The sequence below is a fragment of the Scyliorhinus canicula genome, chromosome 4, assembly GCF_902713615.1.
Source record: "Scyliorhinus canicula chromosome 4, sScyCan1.1, whole genome shotgun sequence".
Classification (NCBI taxonomy): Eukaryota; Metazoa; Chordata; class Chondrichthyes; order Carcharhiniformes; family Scyliorhinidae; genus Scyliorhinus; species Scyliorhinus canicula.
In genome coordinates this window covers 195,396,150-195,423,014 of record NC_052149.1, presented here as the reverse complement: position 1 = coordinate 195,423,014, position 26,865 = coordinate 195,396,150, and the positions used below count along the sequence as shown (strand labels likewise).

General features: G+C 49.4%; 1 protein-coding gene across 4 annotated transcripts in view; it reads right to left on the bottom strand.

Annotated features, from left to right (window-relative positions):
• Positions 1–26,865, bottom strand: part of LOC119965284 (rho GTPase-activating protein 26-like) — a 243,658-nt gene that overhangs the window by 71,072 nt on the left and 145,721 nt on the right. For all 4 annotated transcript variants that reach the window (XM_038795809.1, XM_038795807.1, XM_038795810.1 and 1 more), the window contains exons 16-18: positions 17,255–17,313; positions 11,520–11,625; positions 6,228–6,387 (exon numbers count right to left, since the gene is read on the bottom strand). In XM_038795809.1, the coding sequence (XP_038651737.1) occupies positions 6,228–6,387; positions 11,520–11,625; positions 17,255–17,313 (325 nt within the window). The remainder of the gene's footprint in view (positions 1–6,227; positions 6,388–11,519; positions 11,626–17,254; positions 17,314–26,865) is intronic.

Below are 26,865 nucleotides of genomic sequence, written 5' to 3'. Positions count from 1 at the left end.
AATCCTCGTAGATTCGGATGGCGTGCCCGTCCCAATTGCAGGCTCTATTCTCCTTGGCCCAGCGCAGGATTGTCTCCCTATCCCGGTACCGGTGCAGTCTGGCTATAACTGCTCTCGGTTTTTCCCCTTCCTTGGGCTTCGGGCGCAGTGACCGATGAGCTCTGTCCATTTCCGGTGGGGTGGGAAAAGTTTCCCGCCCCACTAAGGAGCCCAGCATCGCAGCCACGAATGTTGTGGGATTTCTACCCTCTATCCCCTCTGGCAGGCCCACTATCTTGATATTTTGCCTTCTCGAGCTGATCTCCTGGTCGTCTACCCTGCCCTTCAGGCTCCCCTGTGTTGCACTCAGTTTCACCATTCCCCTCTCCAGGGATATGACCCGGTCGCTCGCGTCAGTCGCTGCCTTCTCCAGCTCTTTAATGGTTGCCCCCTGGGCTTCCAGTATCTTCCCTTGGGCTTCCAGTATCTTCCCTTGGGCATCCACTTTCTTCTCCAATCTGGTCAGAACCTGCTGCACCCCTGACATGGCCCTGGTCGCTGCTGCCTGTGCTGCGGCCTCTGCGTCTGCTTTTAACTCTGCCTTGAATGCCTGCAGCTGCTCCCTCACCACCTCGGCAAAGGCTTCCTTCCAATTCACGCCCCCCTCTAACCCCAGGGGAGAGGTTGCCCGCCCGTCCAGCTCTTCTGGATGCGGCGAAGCATCCTTCCCGCCGCTTCGCGTGTTGACTCGTTCGCCCGAGCTGGCTTTCCCTTTGCCCAGTCTACTTCCGGTGCCCCCTTTCTCTTGGCTCCTTTCTGGCACTTTTTTCTCCCCCTTCCCCTTCATCTTTTCTTCTCTCCTTGTTCTTCTTTTCCCCCTTTTCCGCACCCTATTTTTATTTTATTTATTATTATATATCTATATATGTATATATATATATATATATATTTTTTTTTAAATTTATTTCCCCTACCCCTTTTCTCTTTACCAGTTTTCTTTTGGGAAGAACAGAAATACAAGTCTCTTTTTTCTTTTTTCCCCACTCAACCAGGAGAGAGAGTCCCTTTGTCTTTGCCACGTGGTGGTCACAGCAGTTGGGGGGGGGGGGGAGGGGCGAGTGGGCCGGTGGTCGCTGCTGGTTGGGGGGGGGGGGGGGGTCCCCGCTGCTGGTTGGGGGGGGGGGGGGGTCCCCGCTGCTGGCTGGGGGGGGGGTTGTGTCCCCGCTGCTGGCTGGGGGGGGGGGGGGGTTGTGTCCCCGCTGCTGGCTGGGGGGGGGGTTGTGTCCCCGCTGCTGGCTGGGGGGGGGGGTTGTGTCCCCGCTGCTGGCTGGGGGGGGGGGGGGGGTTGTGTCCCCGCTGCTGGCTGGGGGGGGGGGGGGGGGTCCCCGCTGCTGGCGGGGGGGGGGGGGGGGGGGAAAGAGAAGAGGGGCCGCCGCCGCCGCACCGCTCCTGGCCCGCGTGGGGGGGGGGGGGGAGAAGAGGGGCCGCCCCCCCCGCACCCCTCCTGGCCCGCGTGGGGGGGGGGGGGGGGGGGAGAGAGAAGAGGGGCCGCCGCCGCCGCACCGCTCCTGGCCCGCGTGGGGGGGGGGGGGGGAAGAGAAGAGGGGCCGCCGCCGCCGCACCGCTCCTGGCCCGCGTGGGGGGGGGGGGGGGGAGAGAAGAGGGGCCGCCGCCGCCGCCGCCGCACCGCTCCTGGGTCGCATGGGGGGGGGGGGAGAGAAGAGGGGGCCGCCGCCCGCACCGCTCCTGGCCCGCGTGGGGGGGGGGGGGGGGGGGGGGAGGGAGAGGGGATGGACCTGCTGCTGTTGGGCCCCCCTGTCGCCGCTCCGGCTCCTCGGCTCCGGCTCCTCCGCTCCCGCTCCGGCTCCTCGGCTCCGGCTCCTCGGCTCCCGCTCCGGCTCCTCGGCTCCTCCGCCCCGGCTCCTCGGCTCCTCGGCTCCTCGGCTCCCCGGCTCCTCGGCTCCTCCGCTCCGGCTCCTCGGCTCCTCGGCTCCCCGGCTCCTCGGCTCCTCGGCTCCTCCGCCCCGGCTCCTCGGCTCCTCGGCTCCTCGGCTCCTCGGCTCCCCGGCTCCTCGGCTCCTCCGCTCCGGCTCCTCGGCTCCTCGGCTCCCCGGCTCCTCGGCTCCCCGGCTCCTCGGCTCCCCGGCTCCTCGGCTCCTCGGCTCCCCGGCTCCTCGGCTCCCCCGCCGTCCGGCCTGTCGGGGGGGGGGGGGGGGGGGGGGCTGTTCCTCCTGCTGTCCACCGCTTGCGGGAGCCCCTCTCCCTGCGACCTCCTCGCTCGCCGCCCGGAAGTCAAGTCTCGCCTCCTTTTTCTTTTTGATGAGGTTCACAATATCGCTCGTTATCCAAGGCTCCCTAAACGTCCCTTACTCATCTTTTGTTCTCTTAGGAACTTGGCTTTACTGAATCCTAATCACCTATTGCTTGAAAGCCATGCCCAATGTTGATTTACCCTCCAACAGCCACACCCAATCAAAATTCTTAATTTCCTGTCTAATGTTATCGTAATTTGCCGTTCCCCAGTTTTGCACCTTAACCTTACCCTCATCCCCATTCAAAAGTACCCTAAAACCTACCGAAATAATGTGGTCACTACTTCCAAAATGTTCCCCTACTGAAACCTCAACCACCTGTCCCGGCTCATTCCCCAATACCAGGTCTAACACTCCCCCTTCCCTCGTTGGGCTATCTACATATTGAATATAGAAGCCTTCTTGGATACACCTGACAAACTCTGCCCCATCCAAGCCCCTGGCACTAAGTGAGTCCTAGTCAATATAGGGGAAGTTAAAACCCCCTACCACAACAACCCTGTTACTTTTGCACCTGTCCAAAATCTCTCTACCTATCAGCTCCTCTATCTCTCGCTGGCAGTTGGGGGGGCGGGGGGGGGGGGGGGGGGGGGGGCTGTCAGTAATAAACTCCAAGATTGTGACTGCCCCCTTCCTCTTCCTGAGATCTACCGATTTTGCCTCATTGTATGTCCTCCCACAGTACGGCTATAATATTTTCCTTAACCTGTAATGCTATTCCCCCACCCATTTTACATTCTCCCCCCCCAACAAAACAGTATCCAAAATGGTATACTTGTTAGAGAAGGGGACAGCCACGGGGGAAACATGCTAGTAAGTCAAATGTATTAAGAAAAAATCTGAATCAGAATGACTAGAGATAGCTCGTTATCTTCCTGTGGATCAACTGAGACCATTTGAAAATGTTGTTCCTCACAGTTAGGTGTCTAAGGAAATCTCCCTGGTCTCAGATTGCCATCTTTCAAGTGGAAATCTCAATGCTAAAATTATAATGTTGAATTGGGCAAAGAACTCTGCTCGCTAAATGGCTCATTTTAATTAGATAGAGCAGGTGACAATATACACTAGCATAGATAGGAATATACTTTTCAAAGTTTTTAAGATGTCCAGTTTAGACATAGTTTAAAATACAGTGTTGCACACCGGCTGCAGCCTTTTCAATAACTGGTCTGAAATGCCTGATTTAAGGATCCAAACAGCATAATGGAGCAATTAAGTAAATAAATCTAGATAGTTGATAGTTTTCAAAATTACAGTTAATTGGCACAAATAATAGTGTCATGAATTAACTTTTACATTGTTAAGAAAATTATATTTGTTAACAGGCAACAATCTTTCTCAATAAGTACTGAAATACTTCAATGAATACAAGAGCATGTCATGTGAAACAGCTATAACAAATTTGCAATTACAATTTCCGGAAACACTCCGCTTGTATGGAGAGTTAACAATTTAGGTCAAGGACCTTACTTCAGAATTGGGAAAGGTTAAATATGAAATAGGTTTTGAGCAAAGGGTATGTGGGACAAGGACCATAGAAAGGTCTATGATAAGACGTAAAACAGGAGAGATTGAATGGCTAAGAGGCCAAAGGAACCAAAGATAATGGTGATGGGGCAAGAAACAAAGAACTAAATATGTGCAAGAGCAGCTGTCTGAAAGCAAAAAAAAAGAGGAAAACCAAAACTCGCAAAGAAAAAGAAACAAAATGTGGTTACAGTCTGAAATTGTTGAACTTAATGTCAAGTCCGAATGGCTGTAAAGTGTCTAATCGAAAGATTCGGTGCCGATTCTCAAGTTTGTGTTGAGCTTCGATAGAATACTGCAGCAAGCCAAGGAAAGAGCAAAATGGAGAACTAAAAATGCAAATCATCAAAAGCCTGGAGTTGTGCTTGTGGACTGAATGAAGAGGTGTTCTGCAATTTATGTTTGATCTACCCATGGTGGAGGAAACCACATTGTGAGCAGTATACACGGTATAGTAAACTGAAAGAAAAACACATAAATCATTCCTTTGTCTGGAAGGTGTGTTTGCTGCCTTGGACAGTGAGGGCAGATGGTACATTTCCTGCACCAGCTTGCATAGTGAGGTACTGTGGGTTGGGTAGGTGGTGCTGGTGCGATAGAGGAGCAGACCAGGGTATCAAAGAGGGAATGATTCCTTTGGAATGCTGAAATGGGAAGAGAGGAGAAGACGTGTTTGGTGGTGGCATCATGCTGGAAGTAGTGGAAATGGCAGAAAATTAACCTTTGAATATGAAGGCTGGTGGGATGGAAGGTCAGGGCAAGGGAAACCCACCATAGTCCTGGGAGGGAGGGCACAGGAGCCAGATGCCACCACCAAACACACCTTCCCCTCCCAGCATACACATCTTCCCCTTCCAGCATTCTGAAGAGACCATTCCCTCCTTCCCACGGCACATTCTATGCTAGCACAGGAAATGCAGCACCTTCCCTTCTAGCTCCTCTCTCCTCACTGTCCAAGGCTCCAAACACTCCTTCCAGGTGAAGCAGCAATTTTGTTTACTTCTTTCAATTTTGTATACTATATTCACCACTCACAATGCTGTGCCCTCCACACTGTGGAGCCCAAAAGCAGATTGGGTGCCATTTTGCAGAACGCCTTCGTTCAGTTCGCAAGCATGACCTCAAGCTTCTGGTGTTCTTTCATTTTAGTCCTTCACCTTGCTCTCACGCTGACATCTCTATCCTTCGCCTGCTGCACTGTTTCAATGAAGTAGAATGCAAGTTTGAGGAACAAGACCTTCCTATTGTCCTTATTCCACCCATAAAATCTATAACTTAAACCCGCTTACATCTGTAATGTTTCCCAGTTATGATGAAAAACCCTTAACCTGAAACATAAACCCCGATTATCTCTCCACAAATGCTGCCCGACCTGAGTGCTTCCAATATTTTCTGTTTTTATTTCAGATTTCCAGCATCAACAGCACTCTATTTTATATTAATTATGCAATGGGCAGAAGCATAAATTAAATTATGGGCGTATCCATCATTCCACTCATGTTGAAGGAAATCAAAACCAGATTCACAATAGATTTTAAGTAGTGGTCTTGGAACTTTCTGATGGGATGGGTGTGTGAGGGTCTTTTGCACGAGGGTAGGAAAGGATAAAATCCTGGGTCTTATTAAAAGTGGTATAGGCTACAAAAGCCAGGAAGTTAAGCAAAACATATACAAGACATAAATTCGGTCCCAACTGGAATGTTGTGTCCAATTTTGAGTACCACACTTTAGCGAAGCTTTTGGAGAGGGCACAGAAGGGACTTATTAGAACTGCTCCAGATATAAGGAATTACAGTTATGTGAATAGACTGGGGAAGCTGGAATTATTCTCTGTGAAGCAGAGGAGGACAAAAGGAGCTGTATTAGAGGTGTTTATATTAATAAACATAGAACATACGATGCAGAGGAAGGCCATTTGGCCCATCGAGTCTGCACCGACTCATTTAAGCCCTCATTTCCACCCTATCCCCGTAACCCCATCTAACCTTTTTGGTCAGTAAGGTCAATTTATCATGGCCAATCCACCTACCTTGCACATCTTTGGGCTGTGGGAAGAAACCTGAGAACCCGGAGGAAACCCACGCAGACACGGGGAGAACGTGCAGATTCCGCACAGAGAGACCCAGTGGGGAATCGAACCTGCATCCCTGGCGCTGTGAAGCCACTGTGCTATCCACTTGTGCTACCGTGCTGCCCCAAGAGTTTAGATGGAATAAAGAGAAATCATTCCCAATGCTTTAACGGTTCAATCACATGCAGCCACAATTGAAGGTGATTGGCAAAAAAACAAGAGGTGACATGAGATCAAACGTCTTTACGCAACAGGCTGTTAAGATTAGAATGCATTCCCTGACAGGTGATGGATGTCTGTACACCAGTGAATTTTAGTGTGGCTTGTGAAACCCTTACCTTTTCCTGGTTTTCTATTAAAATCTCAACGATTATATTCTGAAACTTGATATCCATGATTGCTGCTACAGTCTCCTCCTGTGGTCTGAGCAGAGTTGGTCCAAACACCACACCTAAGTTTGCCACAGTCATCAGATTTTGTTTGTGGTTATTGGACACCCTATGCCACAAGAGAGAACAAATTCACTGATTAAAGAGTGGCCAACAAAATTATTCTAAAATGTTTCAATTATTTAAAACAAAACAGAACTAGAAACTTAGCCTCCTAAACCATAAATAGCTCATAAGCAAATTCTAGGAAAATGGCACACACACTTCATTATACTAATTAGGTGACCAACACTAGCTGCTGAAAAACAACTGTTGAACTGATAACAGGCAACTTAAAATAAACCTATAAAGAAATTAAAATGAAATAAAAAGGTTATAAAGATGTTTGTGTAATAATTATAGAATGTAGTCAATGGAGGAGGAGGAGAATTGATGAACATCTTCATTCTCAATAACCAGAGAGCCCCAGTGACTGAAGATAAGGTTAAAAGCATTTACAGCTACCTTCAGCCAGAAGCACAGGTGAATGATGTATTTCATCTCTGCCTGAGGTCCCCAGCATCACAAAATCCAGTCTTCAGTCAATTTGATTCACTGAATGTGATATCAAGAAAAAGCCTTAGGAGGCAATCTGGTCCCTCAAACCTGCTCCACCATTTAGCAAGATCATGGCTGATTTGATCTTGGCCTCGGTATGGTTCCCAACAACATCACAACTGTAGCGGTGAACAGATATGTTTCAGAACAAGTCAGGTCACTAGTCAAGCTGTTACAACACTGACGTCTACCCGACAAAAGTGGAAATTGTCCAGGTATATCCTGTCTACAAACAGCAGGACAAATATATAGGCCACCTAATAGTTCTAGAGATGTAGAGGAAAGGATGGCGAAGATGATTCTGGAAAAGAGCGAAAGTAACAGGGTAGTTGTTATGGGAGACTTTAACTTTCCTAATATTGACTGGAAAAGATATAGTTCGAGTGCATTGGATGGGTCGTTCTTTGTACAATGTGTGCAGGAGGGTTTTCTGACACAATATGTTGACAGGCCGACAAGAGGTAAGGCCACTTTGGATTTGGTTTTGGGTAATGAACCAGGCCAGGTGTTAGATCTGGAGGTAGGTGAACACTTTGGAGACAGTGACCACAATTCGGTGACCTTTACATTAGTGATGGAAAGGGATAAGTATACCCAGCAGGGCAAGAGTTATAGCTGGGGGAAGGGCAATTATGATGCCATTAGACATGACGTAGGATGTGTAGGTTGGAGAAGTAGGCTGCAAGGGTTGGGCATACTGGATATGTGGAGCTTGTTCAAGGAACAACTATTGCGTGTTCTTGATCAGTACGTACCAGTCAGACAGGGAGGAAAGGGTAGAGCGAGGGAACCGTGGTTTACCAAAGAAGTGGACTCTCTTGTTAAGAGGAAAAAGGAGGCCTATGTGAAGATGAGGCGTGAAGTTTCAGTTGGGGCGCTTGATAGTTACAGGGAAGCGAGGAAGGATCTAAAGAGAGAGCTAAGACGAGCAAGGAGGGGACATGAGAAGTCTTTGGCAGGTAGGATCAATGAAAACCCAAAAGCTTTCTATAGGTATGTCAGGAATAAAAGAATGACTAGGGGAAGAGTAGGGCCAGTCAAGGACAGTGGTGGGAAGTTGTGTGTGGAGGCTGAGGAGATAAGCGAGATACTAAATGAATACTTTTCGTCAGTATTCACTCAGGAAAAAGATAATATTGTGGAGGAGAATGCTGAGACCCAGGCTATTAGAATAGATGGCATTGAGGTGCGTAGGGAAGAAGTGTTGGCAATTCTGGACAAGGTGAAAATAGATACGTCCCCAGGGCCTGTTGGGATTTATCCTAGGATTCTCTGGGAAGCCAGGGAAGAGATTGCTGAGCCTTTGGCTTTGATTTTTAGGTCATCATTGGCTACAGGAATAGTGCCAGAGGACTGGAGGATAGCAAATGTGGTCCCTTTGTTCAAGAAGGGGAGTAGAGATAACCCCGGTAACTATAGGCCGGTGAGCCTAACGTCTGTGGTGGGTAAAGTCTTGGAGAGGATTATAAAAGATACGATTTATAATCATCTAGATAGGAATAATATGATTAGGGATAGTCAGCATGGTTTTGTGAAGGGTAGGTCATGCCTCACAAACCTTATCGAGTTCTTTGAGAAGGTGACTGAACAGGTGGACGAGGGTAGAGTAGTTGATGTGGTGTATATGGATTTCAGTAAAGCGTTTGATAAGGTTCCCCACGGTCGGCTATTGCAGAAAATACGGAGGCTGGGGATTGAGGGTGATTTAGAGATGTGGATCAGAAATTGGCTAGTTGAAAGAAGACAGAGAGTGGTGGTTGATGGGAAATGTTCAGAATGGAGTTCAGTTACGAGTGGCGTACCACAAGGATCTGTTCTGGGGCCGTTGCTGTTTGTCATTTTTATAAATGACCTAGAGGAGGGCGCAGAAGGATGGGTGAGTAAATTTGCAGACGACACTAAAGTCAGTGGAGTTGTAGACAGTGCGGAAGGATGTTGCAGGTTTCAGAGGGACATAGATAAGCTGCAGAGCTGGGCTGAGAGGTGGCAAATGGAGTTTAATGTGGAGAAGTGTGAGGTGATTCACTTTGGAAAGAATAACAGGAATGAGGAATATTTGGCTAATGGTAAAATTCTTGGTAGTGTGGATGAGCAGAGGGATCTCGGTGTCCATGTACGTAGATCCCTGAAAGTTGCCACCCAGGTTGATAGGGTTGTGAAGAAGGCCTATTGTGTGATGGCCTTTATTGGTAGAGGGATTGAGTTCCGGAGCCATGAGGTCATGTTGCAGTTGTACAAAACTCTAGTACGGCCGCATTTGGAGTATTGCGTACAGTTCTGGTCGCCTCATTATAGGAAGGACGTGGAAGCTTTGGAACGGGTGCAGAGATTTACCAGGATGTTGCCTGGTATGGAGGGAAAATCTTATGAGGAAAGGCTGATGGACTTGAGATTGTTTTCGTTAGAGAGAAGAAGGTTAAGAGGTGACCTAATAGAGGCAGACAAAATGATCAGAGGGTTAGATAGGGTGGACAGCGAGAGCCTTCTCCCGCGGATGGAGGTGGCTAGCACGAGGGGACATAGCCTTAAATTGAGGGGTAATAGATATAGGACAGAGGTCAGAGGTGGGTTTTTTACGCAAAGAGTGGTGAGGCCATGGAATGCCCTACGTGCAACAGTAGTGAACTCGCCAACATTGAGGGCATTTAAAAGTTTATTGGATAAGCATATGGATGATAAGGGCATAGTGTAGGTTAGATGGCCTTTAGTTTTTTCCATGTCGGTGCAACATCGAGGGCCGAAGGGCCTGTACTGCGCTGTATCGTTCTATGTTCTAATACAATCTGGCCAATTACTGCCACATCTCCCAATGGATCATTAGCAAAGTGATGGAAGGATTTAACAATAATACATCAAGTGGCACTTGCCTGGTAACTTGCCTATTGATGCTCAAGACTCGGTTCCACCAGGAACACTATGCTATAGACCTCATTAAAGCTTCATTTCAACATGGAAACATACAGAGCGTGATTTAATGGGGGGGAAAAAGTGCCCCGTTGTTTCGGGTTTAGCGGGGTCTTTTCTGGAACCACCCCACTATCGAACGGGACTCTTATTTATTTTGGGCCTCAGCAGGGTCGCACTTACCTTCAGTTCCTGCACTGAGGATCTCCACTTGATGCCCCAGGGTGACCCCCGAACACCCCCAATTTATTGCTAGGGGTCCTCGAGCCCCTTGCACCCCACTTCATAAGGGCAAGGCACCCTGGGTTCAATCCCCGGTGCAGGAAAAATTCCACCTTGGCAGCCCCACCGAGCACTGCGTTGGGAATCCTAGTGCCCCCAGGCTCGTTGCCTGTGAGCAAAGATGGCTAATAATAATAATCTTTATTATTGTCACAAGAAGGGTTAGGTGGATTGGCCATGCTAAATTGCCCGTAGTGTCCTAAAAGTAAGGTTAAGGGGGGGTTGTTGGGTTACGGGTATAGGGTGGATACGTGGGTTTGAGTAGGGTGATCATTGCTCGGCACAACATCGAGGGCCGAAGGGCCTGTTCTGTGCTGTACTGTTCTATGTTCTAAGGCTTACATTAACACTGGAATGAGGTTACTGTGAAAATCCACTCTTCGCCAAACTACGGTGCCTGTTCGGGTACACTGAGGGTGAATTCAGAATGTCCAAATTACCTAAATGCACATCTTTTGGGACTTGTGGGAGGAAACCAGAGCACCCAGAGGATACCCACACAGACACGGGGAGAACGTTCAGACCCTGCACAGACAGTGACTCAAGCGGGAATCGAACCTGGGACCCTGGCGCTGTGAAGCGACAGTGCTAACCACTGTGCTAGACACCCCCTCTGCTCCGCAAAGAAGCCCTTCTGCCAGGTTCACGTTTTTCAAAAGGAATACTAATCGGTACCAGCGTGAGCACTTGCTGGGGAGGCCGCTGAATGACAGGAGGTCTTTGGGATATGGAGTGGCTCTCATTAATTGTATGGAAATTTGGCTTAAGTGGTGATAACTGGTTTCTTGCCACGCTAGGCAAGATCCCGATATTACCTACGGAAGCGGGCTGGTTCCAACTGCCTGGCACAGATCTCGATTTTGGCCACTCCCGCTATTCACTGGCCTCGTTTCGCTTGAGAAGGAGCGTAACGAGGCCGGACAATTGTGCCCATAAAGTCAAAATCTGCGACTGAAGAGTACACAAAAGAAATTCATAAATAAGTTATACTCACTATACCATTGTAGCACCTTCAATAATTATTACAGAAAATAAATGTATTTTATAAGATAATCTCAGTGAAACCTTTAAAGCAGGGGTGGGCAAACTTTTCCGTGCAAGGGCCACATTCAGAATTCACAATTTTAAAGGGCCGCATAGTACATTAAGTAAAATAATTACTTCACCCGGTTATGATTCTGGGCGCCTCATATAGAACATAGAACATAGAACAGTACAGCACAGAACAGGCCCTTCGGCCCTCGATGTTGTGCCGAGCAATGATCACCCTACTCAAGTCAACGTATCCACCCTATACCAGTAAGTAACCCAACAGCCCTTTTTTTTTTAAATGACTTGGTGGGCCGCATAAAGACCTTTGGCGGGCCGCATGCGGCCCGCGGGCCGTAGTTTGCCCACCCCTGCTTTAAAGAGACAGAAATCCTATCAAACCAGCTAAAGTAAGGAGATTAGTCTTACTTTTCCAAATGTTTAATTGTTATTTCCAACATTGCTCTGTTCTTTTCCGGTAGCCGGTGCACAAGTTTGTGAATCTCTGACAGTCTTGATTCGGGATGATCCAATTCTAGTAGAAATAAAAAACAGAAATTAAATACTTCTGGTTCATCTCAAACCAGATCTGGTACTTCAATTTCAAAATGTTTTGACATCCATTTTCTAAATTGATAATTTTGAAGTTAGTCTGATTTCGGGTAAAATAAAGGCCTAATAATGCAAAGTTCCTCTGAAACAATCAGTTGGTCTATGAGTTGGCCTAATGCTATCAGCTTACACGCGTTTAATAAACCTACCTTGGTAGTTACAGTCATTTGTCACCATAGATAGAAAATGTAAAGAATATTGAAATTGAATGTGGTATGCCAAGTTCTCAGTGTCTGCGTGGGCTTTCTCCGGTGTGATGAATGGTATCAGTAACTGCTGTAACTGTACCTTGCCTTTAATACATTGGCCCTTTAAGACCGGGCTTGGAACCCTGGGGGACTCCGCCTCTGGCTCTGCCCCCAGGAAATGGTATATAAGATGAGGCTCACTCGGCAGCATGTGGTGAGCACACTTCTCGGCAGCTGTTCAGTTCTATGATGATTAAAGCCTTTGAATTACCAATCTTCTCTCCTGTGTCGTAATTGAGGGTATCTCAATTTAATCATCAGACACATCAAGATGTACAGCGCTCTAAAGCCGGAGAAACTCAACCTGGACGCTCGTTTGCCGGAGGCCTCGGAAATTTTTAAATATTGGCTCAGGTGCTCTGAGGACTATCTTGACTCCTCAGAGACTGAAGTCGACGGCGCTCGAAAGCTGAGATTACTACATGCCCGGGTTGGCCACCGACTCTCCTCCGTCATCGAGAACGCTACGACCTACGAAACTGCGGTCGATGTACTGAAGAAACGCTTCGTAAAGCCGATTAACGAGGTACACACCAGACATTTGCTCTCAACCTGCAGCCAGCGCTCCGGGGAAACTCTGGACGAATACGTGGAGAGACTCACTGCGCTCGCGAGGAACTGCAATCATAAAGCAGTGATGGCAGAAGCCCACATGAACTTGCATATTCGCGATGCCTTTGTGTCCGGTATCAGGTCCTCGTACATCCGGCAGCGGCTCCTAGAAGACGGGGCAAAGGATCTCCAAGGCACGGTAACGCTCGTCTCTTCTCTAGAAACGGCCCACCGTAACCTCCGTACATACTCCGCGAACCTTGCAAACCCCTCTCGATCCCCTCCAGACTCGGCCACGCTACAGGCCTGCGCCACGCGGCGATCCGCTCACTCCGGGGGTTCCCCATGCCAGCACCAACGTCAACGTTGCCCGGCCCGCTCTGCGATCTGCAACGACTGCGGGAAGAGGGGGCACTTCGCTAAAGTCTGCCTGGCTGGGCTCAAAAGCCACAAACAAAAGCCTCACCAGGCCCAGAAATCAAGCTCCCGGCCTCAGAGGCCCCACAACGCGGACGTGCAGCGGCCGGACACGCCTACTTCAGACGCGTCATCGACCTCGTGCGAGTCATTTGAGCGGCCATCTTGGCGGCGGCCATCTTCGAACCACGACACGTGCGACCGACGGCAGCGGCCATTTTGTGACTCCAGGCGGCCATTTTGTGAGTCCGACTTAACCGAGGACTCTGACTACCCGCAACTAGGAGCGATCACGCTTGATCAATCGCGGCCAAAGCACCTGCGGAACTCAATGATGCGGGTACAAATCAACGGCCACGACACTCCCTGCCTATTCGACTCCGGGAGCACGGAGAGCTTTATCCATCCAGACACGGTAAGGCGCTGCTCTCTCGGAGGCACCCCGCCTCCCAAACTATCGCCCTCGCCTCAGGGTCCCATTCGGTACAAATCACGGGGTATTGTGTCGCTGACCTCGCAATTCAAGGCGCTGAATACACCCGTTTTAAACTCTACATCCTCCCTCACCTCTGCGCCCCCCTGCTGCTCGGTCTGGACTTTCAGTGCAGCCACCGGAGCCTGACACTGAAGTTCGGCAGACCCCTGCCCCCACTCACGGTATGCAGCCTGGCGACACTCAAAGTTGCGCCACCCCCCCTCTTCGCGAACCTCACTCCCGACAGTAAGCCCGTCGCCACCAGGAGTCGGCGGTACAGTACCCAAGACATGACTTTTATCAAGTCAGAGGTTCAGCGGCTACTAAAAGGGGTCATAGAGGCCAGCAACAGCCCTTGGAGGGCTCAAGTATTGGTAGTCCGCTCCGGGGAAAAGCAACGAATGGTAGTGGATTATAGCCAGACCATAAACCGCTTTACGCAACTCGATGCGTACCCACTTCCCCGCATAGCGGAAATGGTGACTCAAATCGGCCAGTATCGGGTATTCTCCACGGTCGACCTAAAATCGGCCTATCATCAACTCCCTATCCGCCCAGAGGATCGCCCCTACACGGCGTTTGAAGCAGCCGGTCGGTAGTTTCACTTCCTCAGGGTCCCTTTTGGTGTCACAAACGGAAACTCCGTTTTCCAGAGGGCGATGAATCAAATGGTGGACCAGTACGACTTACGGGCTACCTTCCCGTACTTGGACAACGTCACCATCTGCGGCCATGACCAGCAGGACCACGACGCAAACCTGAGGTAGTTCCTCCAGACTGCCCGAGCCCTCAACCTCACATATAACAAAGAGAAATGCGTGTTCCACACAACTCGGCTCGCCATCCTCGGCTACGTCGTGGAAAACAGGGTCCTAGGCCCATACCCCGACCGCATGCGTCCCCTTAAGGAGCTCCCCCTCCCCCGTAGCCTCAAGGCACTCAAACGGTACTTGGGGCTTTTCTCCTATTACGCCCAGTAGGTCCCCTGATATGCGGACAAAGCCCGGCCACTCATTAAGACTACAGTTTTTCCCCTGACAGCTGAGGCCCAGTCGGCTTTCAGCCGTATCAAGGCCGACATCGCCACGGCCACCATGCACGGTGGACGAAGCCATTCCCTTCCAGGTAGAAAGCGACGTATCAGACGTCGCCCTGGCTGCTACCCTCAACCAGGTGGGCAGACCAGTAGCGTTCTTCTCCCGAACCCTCACACCTCGGAAATTCGGCACTCTGCAGTCGAGAAGGAGGCACAAGCCATAGTGGAGGCCGTGCGGCACTGGAGGCGCTACCTAGCCGGTAGGAGATTCACCCTCGACACCGACCAATGGTCGGTTGCCTTTATGTTCGATAACGCACAACGGGGCAAAATAAAGAATGACAAAATTCTGAGGTGGAGGATAGAGCTCTCCACCTATACGTACGATATAAAATATCGCCCGGGGAAGCTCAACGAGCCCCCGGATGCCCTATCCCACGGCACGTGCACCAACGTGCAAGAACACCGCCTGAGTGCCATCCACGACGACCTCTGCCACCCGGGGGTCACCGGCTTGCCCATTTCATCAAGAACCGCAACCTACCTTATTCCACAGAGGAGGTCAAGGCCATGACTAAGGCATGCCAGATCTGTGCAGAGTGCAAACTGCAATTCTATCGACCAGACAGGGCCCGCCTGATAAAGGCCTCTGGGCCCTTTGAGCGACTAAGTGTGGACTTCAAAGGGCTCCTCCCGTCCACCAACCGCAACATCTATTTCCTCACCGTTATCGATGAGTTCTCCTGCTTCCCTTTTGCTGTCCCCTGCCCCGATATGACCTCGGCCTCCGTGATCAAGGCACTGGACAGCATCTTCACACTGTTTGGTTTCCCCGCTTATATCCACAGCCGGGGTACATCGTTCATGAGCGATGAGCTGCGTCGATATCTGCTCAGCAAGGGCATCGCTTCGAGCAGAACGACGAGCTATAACCCGCGGGGAAATGGGCAAGTGGAGAGGGAGAACACGACAGTTTGGAAGGCTGTACTTCTAGCCCTACGGTCAAGGAGTCTCCCAATCGCCCGCTGGCAGGAGGTCCTACCCGATGCCCTACATTCCATTAGGTCGCTCCTCTGTACGGCCACGAACGAGACCCCTCAAAATCGTTTGTTTGTTTTCGCCAGGAAGTCCACCTATGGGGTGTTGCTTCCACATTGGCTGACGACTCCGGGACCAGTCCTACTCCGGAGACACGCGAGGAGCCATAAAACAGATCCAATAGTCGAGGGGGTCCAACTGTTACACGCAAACCCTCAATACGCCTATGTCGAGCACCCCGATGGCAGGCAGGATACCGTCTCCCTGCGAGACCTGGCACCCGCTGGCTCTCCCACCGACCCCGCTGGCCCGCCCACCGACCCCACCCTCCTACCGATGCTTCCCTCCCCGCACCGACTGCCGATCCCGACAGCGCCCCCCCCCCCCCCATAGCGCCCCCTGCCCCCCAGCCGGCGCCGGCACCCGGATACCCCCCCCCGCTCCAAGGCGGGCAAAGGTTCAGTCAACCGTGCTCCCGGATATACCATCATCGAAACCGACCGTATCCACGGCACCACCACCGGAGCGGAGAAGGTCAGCACGGACGGTCAGACCACCCAAAAGATTGAACTTATAACTCCACTTCACCCCCGACGGACTGTGTGTTTTTTTTAAACAGGGGGTGAATGTAATGAATGGTATCAATAACTGCTGTAACTGTACCTTGCCTTTAATACATTGGCCCTTTAAGACCGGGTTTGGAACCCTGGGGGACTCCGCCTCGGGCTCCGCCCCCAGGAAACAGTATATAAGATGAGGCTCACTCGGCAGCATGTGGTGAGCACACTTCTCGGTAGCTGTTCAGTTCTCTGATGATTAAAGCCTTTGAATTACCAATCTTATCTCCTGTGTCGTAATTGAGGGTATCTCATCCGGGTGCTCCAGTTTACTCCCACAGCCCAAAGATGTGCACTTTAGGTGGATTGGCCATACTAAATTGTCCCTTAGTGTCCAGGGTTGTGCAGGTTAGGTAGGGTTAAGGGGATGGAGTATGGGAGTGGGCTGAGATAGGTACTTTTGCAGAGGGTGGGTGCTGGATCGGCCGAAAGGCCTCCTTCTGCACTGTAGGGATTCTATGATTCCTGAATGCCTTCCATATTTACAATAAAATAAGTTCTGGTACATTTTAGTGTTTTGTAGGCTTCGTAAATATTCTTGAGTTTTGCTTAATTAACTTTACAGGAGTATATATGCAGAATTTTCTCTCAAGATATTCTGGAGCAAGGACAGAATCCATGACACAGCGGATTTTACCCAATGACGAATAGTTCTTTGGACGTTTTTTGAGAAAATTCTGGCATTTTCTTGAATCTCCAAAGAAATCACAATAAAACTCAAAATCATCCTCCCTCCCTGAAACGTTGCAATCATATCCCCTCATGACTTTATCCAGTCAGAAATCAAATTATACAGATTGGAAAAGTCCCAGATTAAATCTTCAATCTGTATCGTTTTATCTCATCTGAGCCAGACAGAATGGAGTGCTCCTGGAATAGAAAAGGAAAATCTGGCAAGGCTTTCAGTTCTGATCACTAGCCACAACCTGCTGCTGGACATGATAGTGTGAGAATATTGGATGGTGAATAACAAAAGCAGAATTTGTTTGTAAATTATAGATGGCCTATCTGAAGAAGCAAAATGAATTTTACATTCTACATAATCTTCTGCTAAATACAAACAGTTCCTGTTTTTCTAGCAGGGTATGGGTTAAAATGCTAGTCACGCAATCTGCTATACTAACTTTATGCAGTTCCATTAACCTGGCAGAGTAAGGTTCTGCACTTACTGGCTGCTTTGATAAAGCTGTGCTGTAATTGGAATGTCATCAAGGGAGCTGGAAGCACCCTAAAAAAAGATTAAAATATCATAAAGTTAACATTGAACGAAAAGATTTTGATTTTTAAATTGATTCATATACAATATGTGCTGTAACACGGTGAATATGTTATAAAATTAGAAGTCCTGAAGCCTGGACATGGCAGTTTGAGAATTTGAACTTAGTAAAGAAATCTGGAAATAAAAATAGCGTGCATCAGTAAAAGTTAAAACTCAACTGGGTCCTGTATGGATGGAAATCTGCCATCCTTACCCAGTCTGGTCTCTGTGTGACTCCAGGCCATTCAGCTTATTGAACCTTAGAATGATAAAGCACAGGTGGAGGCCATTCAATCCATTGAGACTGTGCCAGTTATATCAAACTGCTACTAAAATGTTCGAAAATGTAACTCATTACTTCCTTCATTGGGCAACGACACACAGGGAAAAACTGACAGCAATGTCCACATTCGTGCTGGGTAAAAATAAAAATCTTTAAATGCCGGGCAAGACTTTTAATGATGTGATATTTATAACCTCATGAAAGTGGTGACATACACTAAAAACTGAATGTTACAGCATGATGGATTATATATATTCCCCAATCATTCTCCCTTTCACTTTATGGAACCAGTTCAAGACAAAATAACTCCCAAGTTATTACTCTCAGAATACAAGAATGAAGTATTAAGAAAAATAATTTAATGGAGACTCCAAATTTAGCCCCCACTCAGGCTCAAAGGCTGGTGACTTAATGTTATAGTTCTCCTGCCTGAAGCTATCCCAATTTTATATCAACTATAGGATAATTTATGTTAAACTGACTGGAATCCTTAGTTACGCCTGAGACTAAGCAGAGGTGCAGGGCAGGATTCTCCCTTCTGGGGACTAAGTCCCCACGCCCGCCGGAAAGCAGGCAGGAATCGCTCTGGACTTTTTCCTAGAAAGTCCGGTGTGATTCGCCGTCTTCAAGGGGGTTAGCAGGGCCCCGACGTGCGCCCCGCAGCTCCGGCTGCCGGCGGAACCCTGCAGTTACGCCCGTGCAGCCGTGCTAGCGCACGGTGGCTGGCCCCGGATCCACGCATGCGCATGATCGCGGGTCCGTGCATGCGCGAGGCGGCCTTCTTCGCGCCGACCCCCGCGCAACATGGCAGATCCCTACAGGGGCCTGGCACGTTGGAGCATAGGCGCCCCCGGAATGAGCGCGCCCGCCGATCAGTAGCCACCAATCGCGGGCCTGGCCACTGTGGAGGCGCCCCCCCCGGTGTCGGAGTTATGCAGTGCCTTCCACGACCTCAAAGGCTAAAGCATTTTAGCGCAATTAAGTTCTATTGAAACATAATTGTAAGGTATTGTAAGATAGGGAAATGTGGCAGCCAATTTGTACAAAGCAAGGTCTCAAACAGCAATGGGATAATGATCAGATCATCAGTTTAACTGATACTCAGTGATGGATCGATATTGGCCGGGGTACCAAGAAAACACCCTGCATTTCTTAAAATAGTTTGGTGGGTTCTTCTACCTCCATCTGAGAGAGTATCTGTGGCCCAATTGGTTAAAAGAAAAATGGCACTAATGGTGCTGCAATGAACTGTCAGCCTAAATTGTACGTTGAAGTCTCTGGACTTGGACGTTAATCCAAATCCTTCTAACTTCGATGCAAGTGTGACGACTGAGCCAAGTCCTTAGTTTCAGATACAATAGCTGGGATTCTCTGTCCTGCTGCCTAAGTGCTTGCATCAGCAGAGAATCGCTACTGGTCTCCGCTGGCGTTAGGAGCAGGTCTCAGGTGCGAGTCCCACTGCTTCACCATGCTTAGAATTAGAATTTATCTTTTATTGTCACAAGTAGGCTGACATTAACACTGCAATGAAGTTACTGTGAAAAGCCCCTAGTCGCCACATTCCAGCACCTATTCGGGTACACAGAGAGAGAATTCAGAATTCTCACCTGGTACGGGAATTGAACCAGTGCTGCTAGCCTTGTTCTGCATCACAAACCAGCTTCTAGCCCACTGAGCATAGCTAACTTTTTTTAAAATAATTTTTATTGAAAGAGTTTTTCCATACAAACATTTACCCCTACTAATTTTTAAATTATTTACAACACAATCCCTCTAGGCAAATATCCCTCCCTCGCCCGCCCTCTCGCGCGCACCAGTCCTCCCCCCCCCCCCCAGGCAACAACTTAACAAACAAGGCAGCCTACAGTTTCAGACATGAGCAGCGAGCAGACTTGCCCGCGTTACAGTCGTACATGTCCCCCCACGACCCTTGCTGCCCCCCCCCTCCCCCTCCCCCCCCTCCCCCCCCTCCCCCCCTGATCTAAAAAGTCAAGGAAAGGTTGCCACCGCCTGGAGAATCCCTGTATCGACCCTCTCAGGGCAAATTTGATCCTTTCTAGCTGAATATAGCTAGCCATATCGTTAATCCAAGTTTCAACGCTTGGAGGCCTCGCGTCCTTCCATTGAATTAATATCCTTCGTCGAGCCACTAGGGACGCAAAGGCCAGTATTCCGGCCTCCCTAGCCTCCTGTACCCCCGGTTCTACCCCGACTCCAAAGATCGCAAGCCCCCATCCTGGTTTGACCCTGGACCCCACCACCTTCGACACCGTCCTTGCCACCCCCTTCCAGAACCCTTCCAGCACCGGACGAGCATAGCTAACTTGTGCATAGAGGAGAGCTCGCCGGATTCCATCAGAATCCCGGCATTAGACTGCCATTTTGATTGGGCGGCCTGACCGAGGTTCGGCGTTGGGACCGCTCTCCTCCACAACGCACAGCCTGCACCTTCCCTCCCCTTTGACAAGTAGGGACATCATCCCACCTCCGCCACCACTGGAATAAGGGACACCCCACCCCCACAGGATGCATACACGAGGGTGAACTGACCCCACCCCACGATCCCCCCGACCCCTGCCATCAGAACCCACATCAGAGACTCACCCCATCAGAGCCGACCCCGGTCAGAACTCCCAACAGAGACTCCCATCAGATGTCCCCATCAGTCATCCCTACCTGAAAGCAGAAGAGCAGCCCAGGCAGTGGAATGAAAAACCACTGCATTTTCACTGACCTTTCGCTAACATCTGCTGCCTGAAACAAAAGTGTTCGAAGCAGCAGTTGTTACAAATGTCAGAGGCTTTCTCGAAAGCCAAGTACACTTCAAAAGATTTCAAATCCCTCTACAACTGTGGAAATGCCATTCAATTTCACACGTGAGCTAGAGATTGACAGTTTTCTTTGTCCAGGCAAGCTGCTTAGGGTGTTTATGTATTTATCTTTCCTTTCATGCTGGAATGCATCTCAATTGCACTGCTTTGATGCTAACCAAAATGTTTATAAGTACTCTTGCTATGCATGACAGTTCCTCACTACATTAAAACAAGCAAAGTCCTTTCTGCTGAGAAAAAAAGTAAGTGAATGCACTTAGTTAGATTCTGGAAATCATAGGCCATTTTTTATTTCATGGGAGACTCTTCTCAACAAGGTAGTCATAGATGAAGAAATCTATCATCGCCTCCAATGCGCCAGCTCAGTCTCAGTACGCTGCATGGACGGCCTCAGAACATCACCTGAAGCCCTGATGCTCCACCCCAGATGGGCCGAGTTCCCAGAGGCGTGGGTCACTCATGCTATTTTAATTCGTGGACCCCATGTGACGGCTGTGGACTGAGTGCAGCACTGCCACAGTCAGGGGGGGGGGGGGGGGGGGGGGGGCTGTTCCGCGGGCAGGGGGGGACTTTGGCGGTGGCTGGGGGCACTGATGGGACGGTGGTCCAGGGATGGGAGGTGGGTTACAGGGGGACAGTATTTGGCAGGCTGGGTGCCATGATGCACAGCCACAGAACCGGCAATTATCCGGCAGTATCCGCAAGTCAAGCTGGGGGAAGCTGCTAGTCCCCCACCAGACGGAGGATCGGAGCTGCTGTTGCGCCATTTTTTCTGGCGTAAAACACCACTATTCCCACGCTGGTGTCAGCATTTAGTCTCAAAATCGGAGAATCCAGCCCAGTATTTGAGGAGCAGGGTCTCAAATCACAATGCACTTCTATGCTTTGGATGTTGGAACAACCTGCAGCTTCACCTCAAAGCACTGAAGATCTACCCCAGCACACAGCAAAGCAGTCACAAGATCGTCCAAATACGGTCCAGTAGCAGCATCCTTTCCCATGCCAACATGTCCAGCATTGAGGGGCTCATCGCTCATAACCAATTCAACTAGGCAGAGAATGTAATTCACTTGCTTGACACCAGACTGTCACAGCAATTGCTTTACTCAGAACTCAGTCACAACAGGAGACTCCCAGAAGGACAGCAGAAACATGTCCACAAAGCATCCCTAAAGAGGTCAAAGATCCCTGCCAACTCATGGAAGTCCCTGGCTTGTGACCAACTAAAATTGAGACGGTTAATGGGAGAAGGCACTGAACACGTCCAGAGAATTTGTCAAGAAGACTCAGAGGTGAAGTCAAGGTGACAGGAAGTGCACAGACATCCAAACAATTTATATACCAGACCCTTCAAGCAGTACCTGCCCACATGTGGCAGCGTGTTCAAATTGTACATTGGACTTATCAACCATCTCAGAACCTATTGAATCATAGTGGAAGCAAGTTATCCTTGATCCCTTCGAACAACACTGTAACAATGGACACATCGTTACCTCTGGAGGCATTCAATAATGATTCACACAAAAAATAGACCTGCATTTATTTGCATCTTCCATGACCACAGGATGCTCCAAATTACTTTCCAGCCAATGTAAACACCATTGTAACATAAAAAATACAGTGGCAATTTGCACGCTCCCACAACCAGCAATGTAATGTTGATCTGCTCATTTTTTTTTTGTGTTGTTGACCGAGGGCTAAATTTTGTCTAGGACCCGGGATAACTGTCATATTTCTCTTTGAAATAATGCAATCGAACCTTTTATGTCCACCTGAGAGGGGAGCAGATTGGGCTTGGTTTATTGTATCATTTGAAGGGCAACATCTCGAACTGTAAAGCATTCACTCAGTACTACACTGGTATATCAGCCTCAATCTTTTGTGCTCAAATCCTAGGTGGAGTTTTGAATTCAAAAGAGATTGTTACCATCAATGGAAGCATTTGGATGGCCACCTATTAAATAAGTAGGGAATTGATTTAAGGGATAGGAAACAGAGTAGAGATGTTGGGCGGGATTCTCCCGTACCTGGCGGGGCGGGGGTCCCGGCGGGACGGAGTGCCGTGATCCACTCCGGCGTCGGCCCGCTCCAAAGGTGCAGAATCCTCCGCACATTAAGGGGCTAGGCCGGCGCCGGAGTGCACCCCGCCAGTCGGTGTGGAAGGCCTTTGGCGCCGCGCAAGCTAGGGGGAGGGTTCACCTACGCGTCGGCCATCTTGGAGGCTGACACGGCCGGAGCGTAGGAAAAGAGTGCACCCACGGCACAGGCCCGCCCGTGGATCGGTGGGCCCCGACCGCAGGCCAGGCCACCGTGGGGGCACCCCCCCCCACAGGGCCAGATTGCCCCGTGCCCCCCTCCCCAGGCCCCCGGAGCCCGCCAGGTCCCGCCGGTAAGGGACCTAGTCTAATTTACGCCGGCGGGACTGGCAAAGAACCAGCAGGACTTCGGCCCATCGCGGGCCGGAGAATCGCCGGGGTGGGGGGTGCTGCGAGCGGCCGCTGACCGCCGCGATTCCCGCCCCCGCCGAATCTCCGGTGCCGGAGAATTCGACGGCTGGCGGGGGCGGGATTCACGCCGCCCCCCTGGCGGTTCTCCGACCCGGCGGGGGATCGGAGAATCCCGCCCATTAAGTTTATACTCCTGTTGATGGAATGTGGTGAATATTGTCCCCAGGGATCTGCACAAGACCTCAGCTTTTCAATATATGACAGATGAGGGAATAGGACGCAAATGGACGTTGATAGATTTAAGTGAGTGAGCAAAGTTGGGCAGCTAGAATTCACTCTACATGAAATATAAATCAGAGTTTGAATATTGCTGAAAAGAGGTATGTTGCCGAAGCTTTTTATCTTGCCCTAATCAGCACAATGGCAGAGTACCCAATTTCAAACAAATCACAACAATTTATTCTACTGGAGAAAAGGATTCTGATTGATTGGCAAGTCGACTCTGATTGGCTAAGGCATTGCAATGGAGAAAGCAACAGGGAACTACAAGTTCCAAGCTCCCAGGTAATTATGCTTGCAAAGAATGGGTCCCTGTGTATGAATGTATGTCACAAGCATAAATGAGCCACATTAGGAGATCAGGATATTTCAAAACTGAGATTAATTCAATTTTTGCTCAACAAGGGTATTATAGGATCAGGAGGAAAGGTGGATAAAATGGAGCTAAGTGAAACATCAGCCATTATCTAATTAAATGGCATAACATGATCAAGGAACTGAATGGCTTATTCTGGTTACTATCGTCCTGGAACAATTTCTTATCTCTTAATAATTGAAAAATTAGGAACAAGTGGCTTCCAACAGCAGAGTAACTCTGCTGCAATGCCAAGTGCCTTGCCATTGTTAGCTTGAGGATGGTCTTTTGTATTTCAGTTGGAGTGAGGGGTAGATTTGGGGAACTTTTGAATTAGTTCCTGGGAAATTCTGGCTACAAAGGCATTTATTACTGAAGGTCTATTGAGGAGTTAATTGAAATGTTCGACCTAATGTTCTCGTAGTTCTCCTAGACTGCATAACTGGGGAAAGCAGCACAATAAGCGATTGTTCTGTACAAACTTCAGTGCATTGTAGAAGATATTCCTTAGAAACATGCTGGTCTGTTTATAACTGGACCGCTTTCATTTTATTTTCCCACTTGTTTAATTCCTCCCAAATTAACCCACAATTTTCATGAAATGTTTGTGTAATGTATCAATTCTGTCAAAATAGCCCTGATGAAAATAATCAACATAGACTGTGGATTTGACCCTTGACTCTCGACCCTTTCCACTCTACTTCCATTGGTGTTTATTGTTAATGTATCATTAACTGCCCAGCAAACTCCTGACATGAAACTAGATTTCAGTTGACACATATCTAGCTTTTCCAATCTTAGAAACATTTTGACAACGGTGGGTAATGACCATATGCAGTTTAAAGCTGATCCTGACCAGTGCTTTATAAAGATATTAAATTAGCATACATGTACAATTTGACACCATCTGTATTATTTCTACTTTTAAACCTGCACGGTAGCATTGTGGATAGCACAATTGCTTCACAGCTCCAGGGTTCCAGGTTCGATTCCGGCTTGGGTCACTGTCTGTGCGGAGTCTGCACATCCTCCCAGTGTGTGCGTGGGTTTCCTCCAGGTGCTCCGGTTTCCTCCCACAGTCCAAAGATGTGCAGGTTAGGTGGATTGGCCATGATAAATTGCCTTCAGTGTCCAAAATTGCCCTTATTGTTGGGTGGGGTAACTGGGTTATGGGATAGGGTGGAGGTGTTGACCTTTGGTAGGGTGCTCTTTCCAGGAGCCTGTGCAGGCTTGATAGGCTGAATGGCCTTCTTATGTACTGTAAATTCTATGAAAAAAACAGTGAAATATTCTGCTACTTAAGAGCAGCAAGAAATATGTTTCTGTGCCAATTCAAAACCACCCTGATATAAACATGTTTCATTTGTTCATATTTTCTAATCACATTTTAAGGAATATTCAGAATTAGATTATTTTGCTGGGGAATAAGTGTAAGCAAGTTTTTTTTAAATCAATTAGTGGCCAGTAAGTCACCAGAGATGGATCCATTGCTCAGTAATTCATGATTCTTACAATGGATGGGTTCCAGACATTCATCACCTTGCAATAAAGACCTGGAGCGGTATTCTCCCCTACCCGGCGGGGTGGGGGGTCCCGGCATAGCGGAGTGGCGCCAACCACTCCGGCGTCGGGCCTCCCCAAAGGTGCGGAATTCTCTGCACCTTTAGGGGCTAGGCCCGCGCCAGAGTGGCTCCCGCTCCGCCGACTGGCGCCAACGGTCTTTGGTGCCACGCCGACCGGCGCCGGGGCTGGCCGAAAGGCCTTCGCCGGTCGGCGTGAGTCCGCGCATGTGCCGGAGCGTCAGCGGCCGCTGACGTCACCACCGGCGCATGTCCGGTGGAGGGTGTCTCTTCCGCATCCGCCATGGTGGAGGCCGTGGCGGCGCCGGAGAAAAAGAGTGCCCCCACAGCACAGGCCCGCGCGCCGATCGGTGGGCCCCGATCGCGGGTCAGGCCACCGTGGGGGCAGCCCCCGGGGTCCGATCGCCCCGCGCCACCCCCCCTCCCCCCAGGACCCCGGGGCCCGCTCCCGCCGCCACAGATGTAGTTTAAACCATGTCGGCAGGAGAGGCTTGACAGCGGCGGGACTTCAGCCCATCGCAGGCCGGAGAATCGCCGCGGGGGGCCCGCCGACTGGCGGGGCTCGATTCCCGCCCCCGACGATTCCCGGTTGGCGGAGAATTCCGGCCCCAGCGGGGGTGGGATTTACGAAGGCCCCGGGCAATTCCCCAACCCTGCGGGGGTCGGAGAACTCCGCCCCTGTTTTTTACTCGTCTGTCAGAGCAGTTTTGACTCAGCACAGAAACGTAGCCAGAAACAGGTAGGAAAATATGGGAATTCAAATGCAGCCTGCAGAATCCTCAGGATACACTGCACCAGCAGCAAATTGACAAGATTTAATACCAACATTATTAGTCTCCTTCCAGCCTGAAACATCCTAAGGCCCATCACAATTTATTTTAGATTAGCTAAACAGAGATCACCATAATACTTCTGTACAACATACAAGTTGTGATTCACTACTGCGTGAATGCATTCTGCTCACCAAACATTCTGCACTTAATTGTTCGCCTTCCTGCTGCTGCTCCATCACACCAGTCTTCCAATTAAAATATAAAAGATTAGTCTTTTTAAAATTTTAATCTGAACAACATGGTTTCACACCAAGGTGGTGTTCAAGCTTCTGTCTGTGTGGTCGAAGTTAAAAGGCACAATATAAATGCAAGTTGGTCTTTAGCGCCATATGAAATTATAATGTATTTTAGCACTTACAGCAAGATCATTACATGGCTAAGCTTTACATTCAAACAAATTCTGTGCATACAAACAACAGGTTGATGCCCTATCTGCAACCCAAGGGCTATATAGGGTTCCCAAGCCTGGCAATCTAACCTCCAAAACTCGGTTAACTCAGTCCTACTTGTGCTTGTTGTTGGCCTGTCCACTGATTGATGAAACTAATTTAAGATTATCAGTTCTGCTTACAGCGAAACACTTATGCATGCTAGAAGCTACATATATTAATACACAGGGCCATGTCCTGTACAGACAGAAAGAACATGTAAACCCATGTGCCTGTTTCAACTAAACAAGACAGGCAACAGCCATTCTCTTGTTCATTCCTGTAATAACTCCAAAAGAGGCCAGGCTCAGGAAAATAAAGGTTTATTCTTGAACAGAAAAGAAGTCTCCACCTGCTCAATAGGGGAACTTGTACTCCACGAACCCCATGGGGAAATCAATCAACAATTCCCCGTGGTCTTCATGGGGGTTGTAACAATTCTCCAGGGTGATACCTTGACCAGAGTCAACATGCCTGGTCTGAATT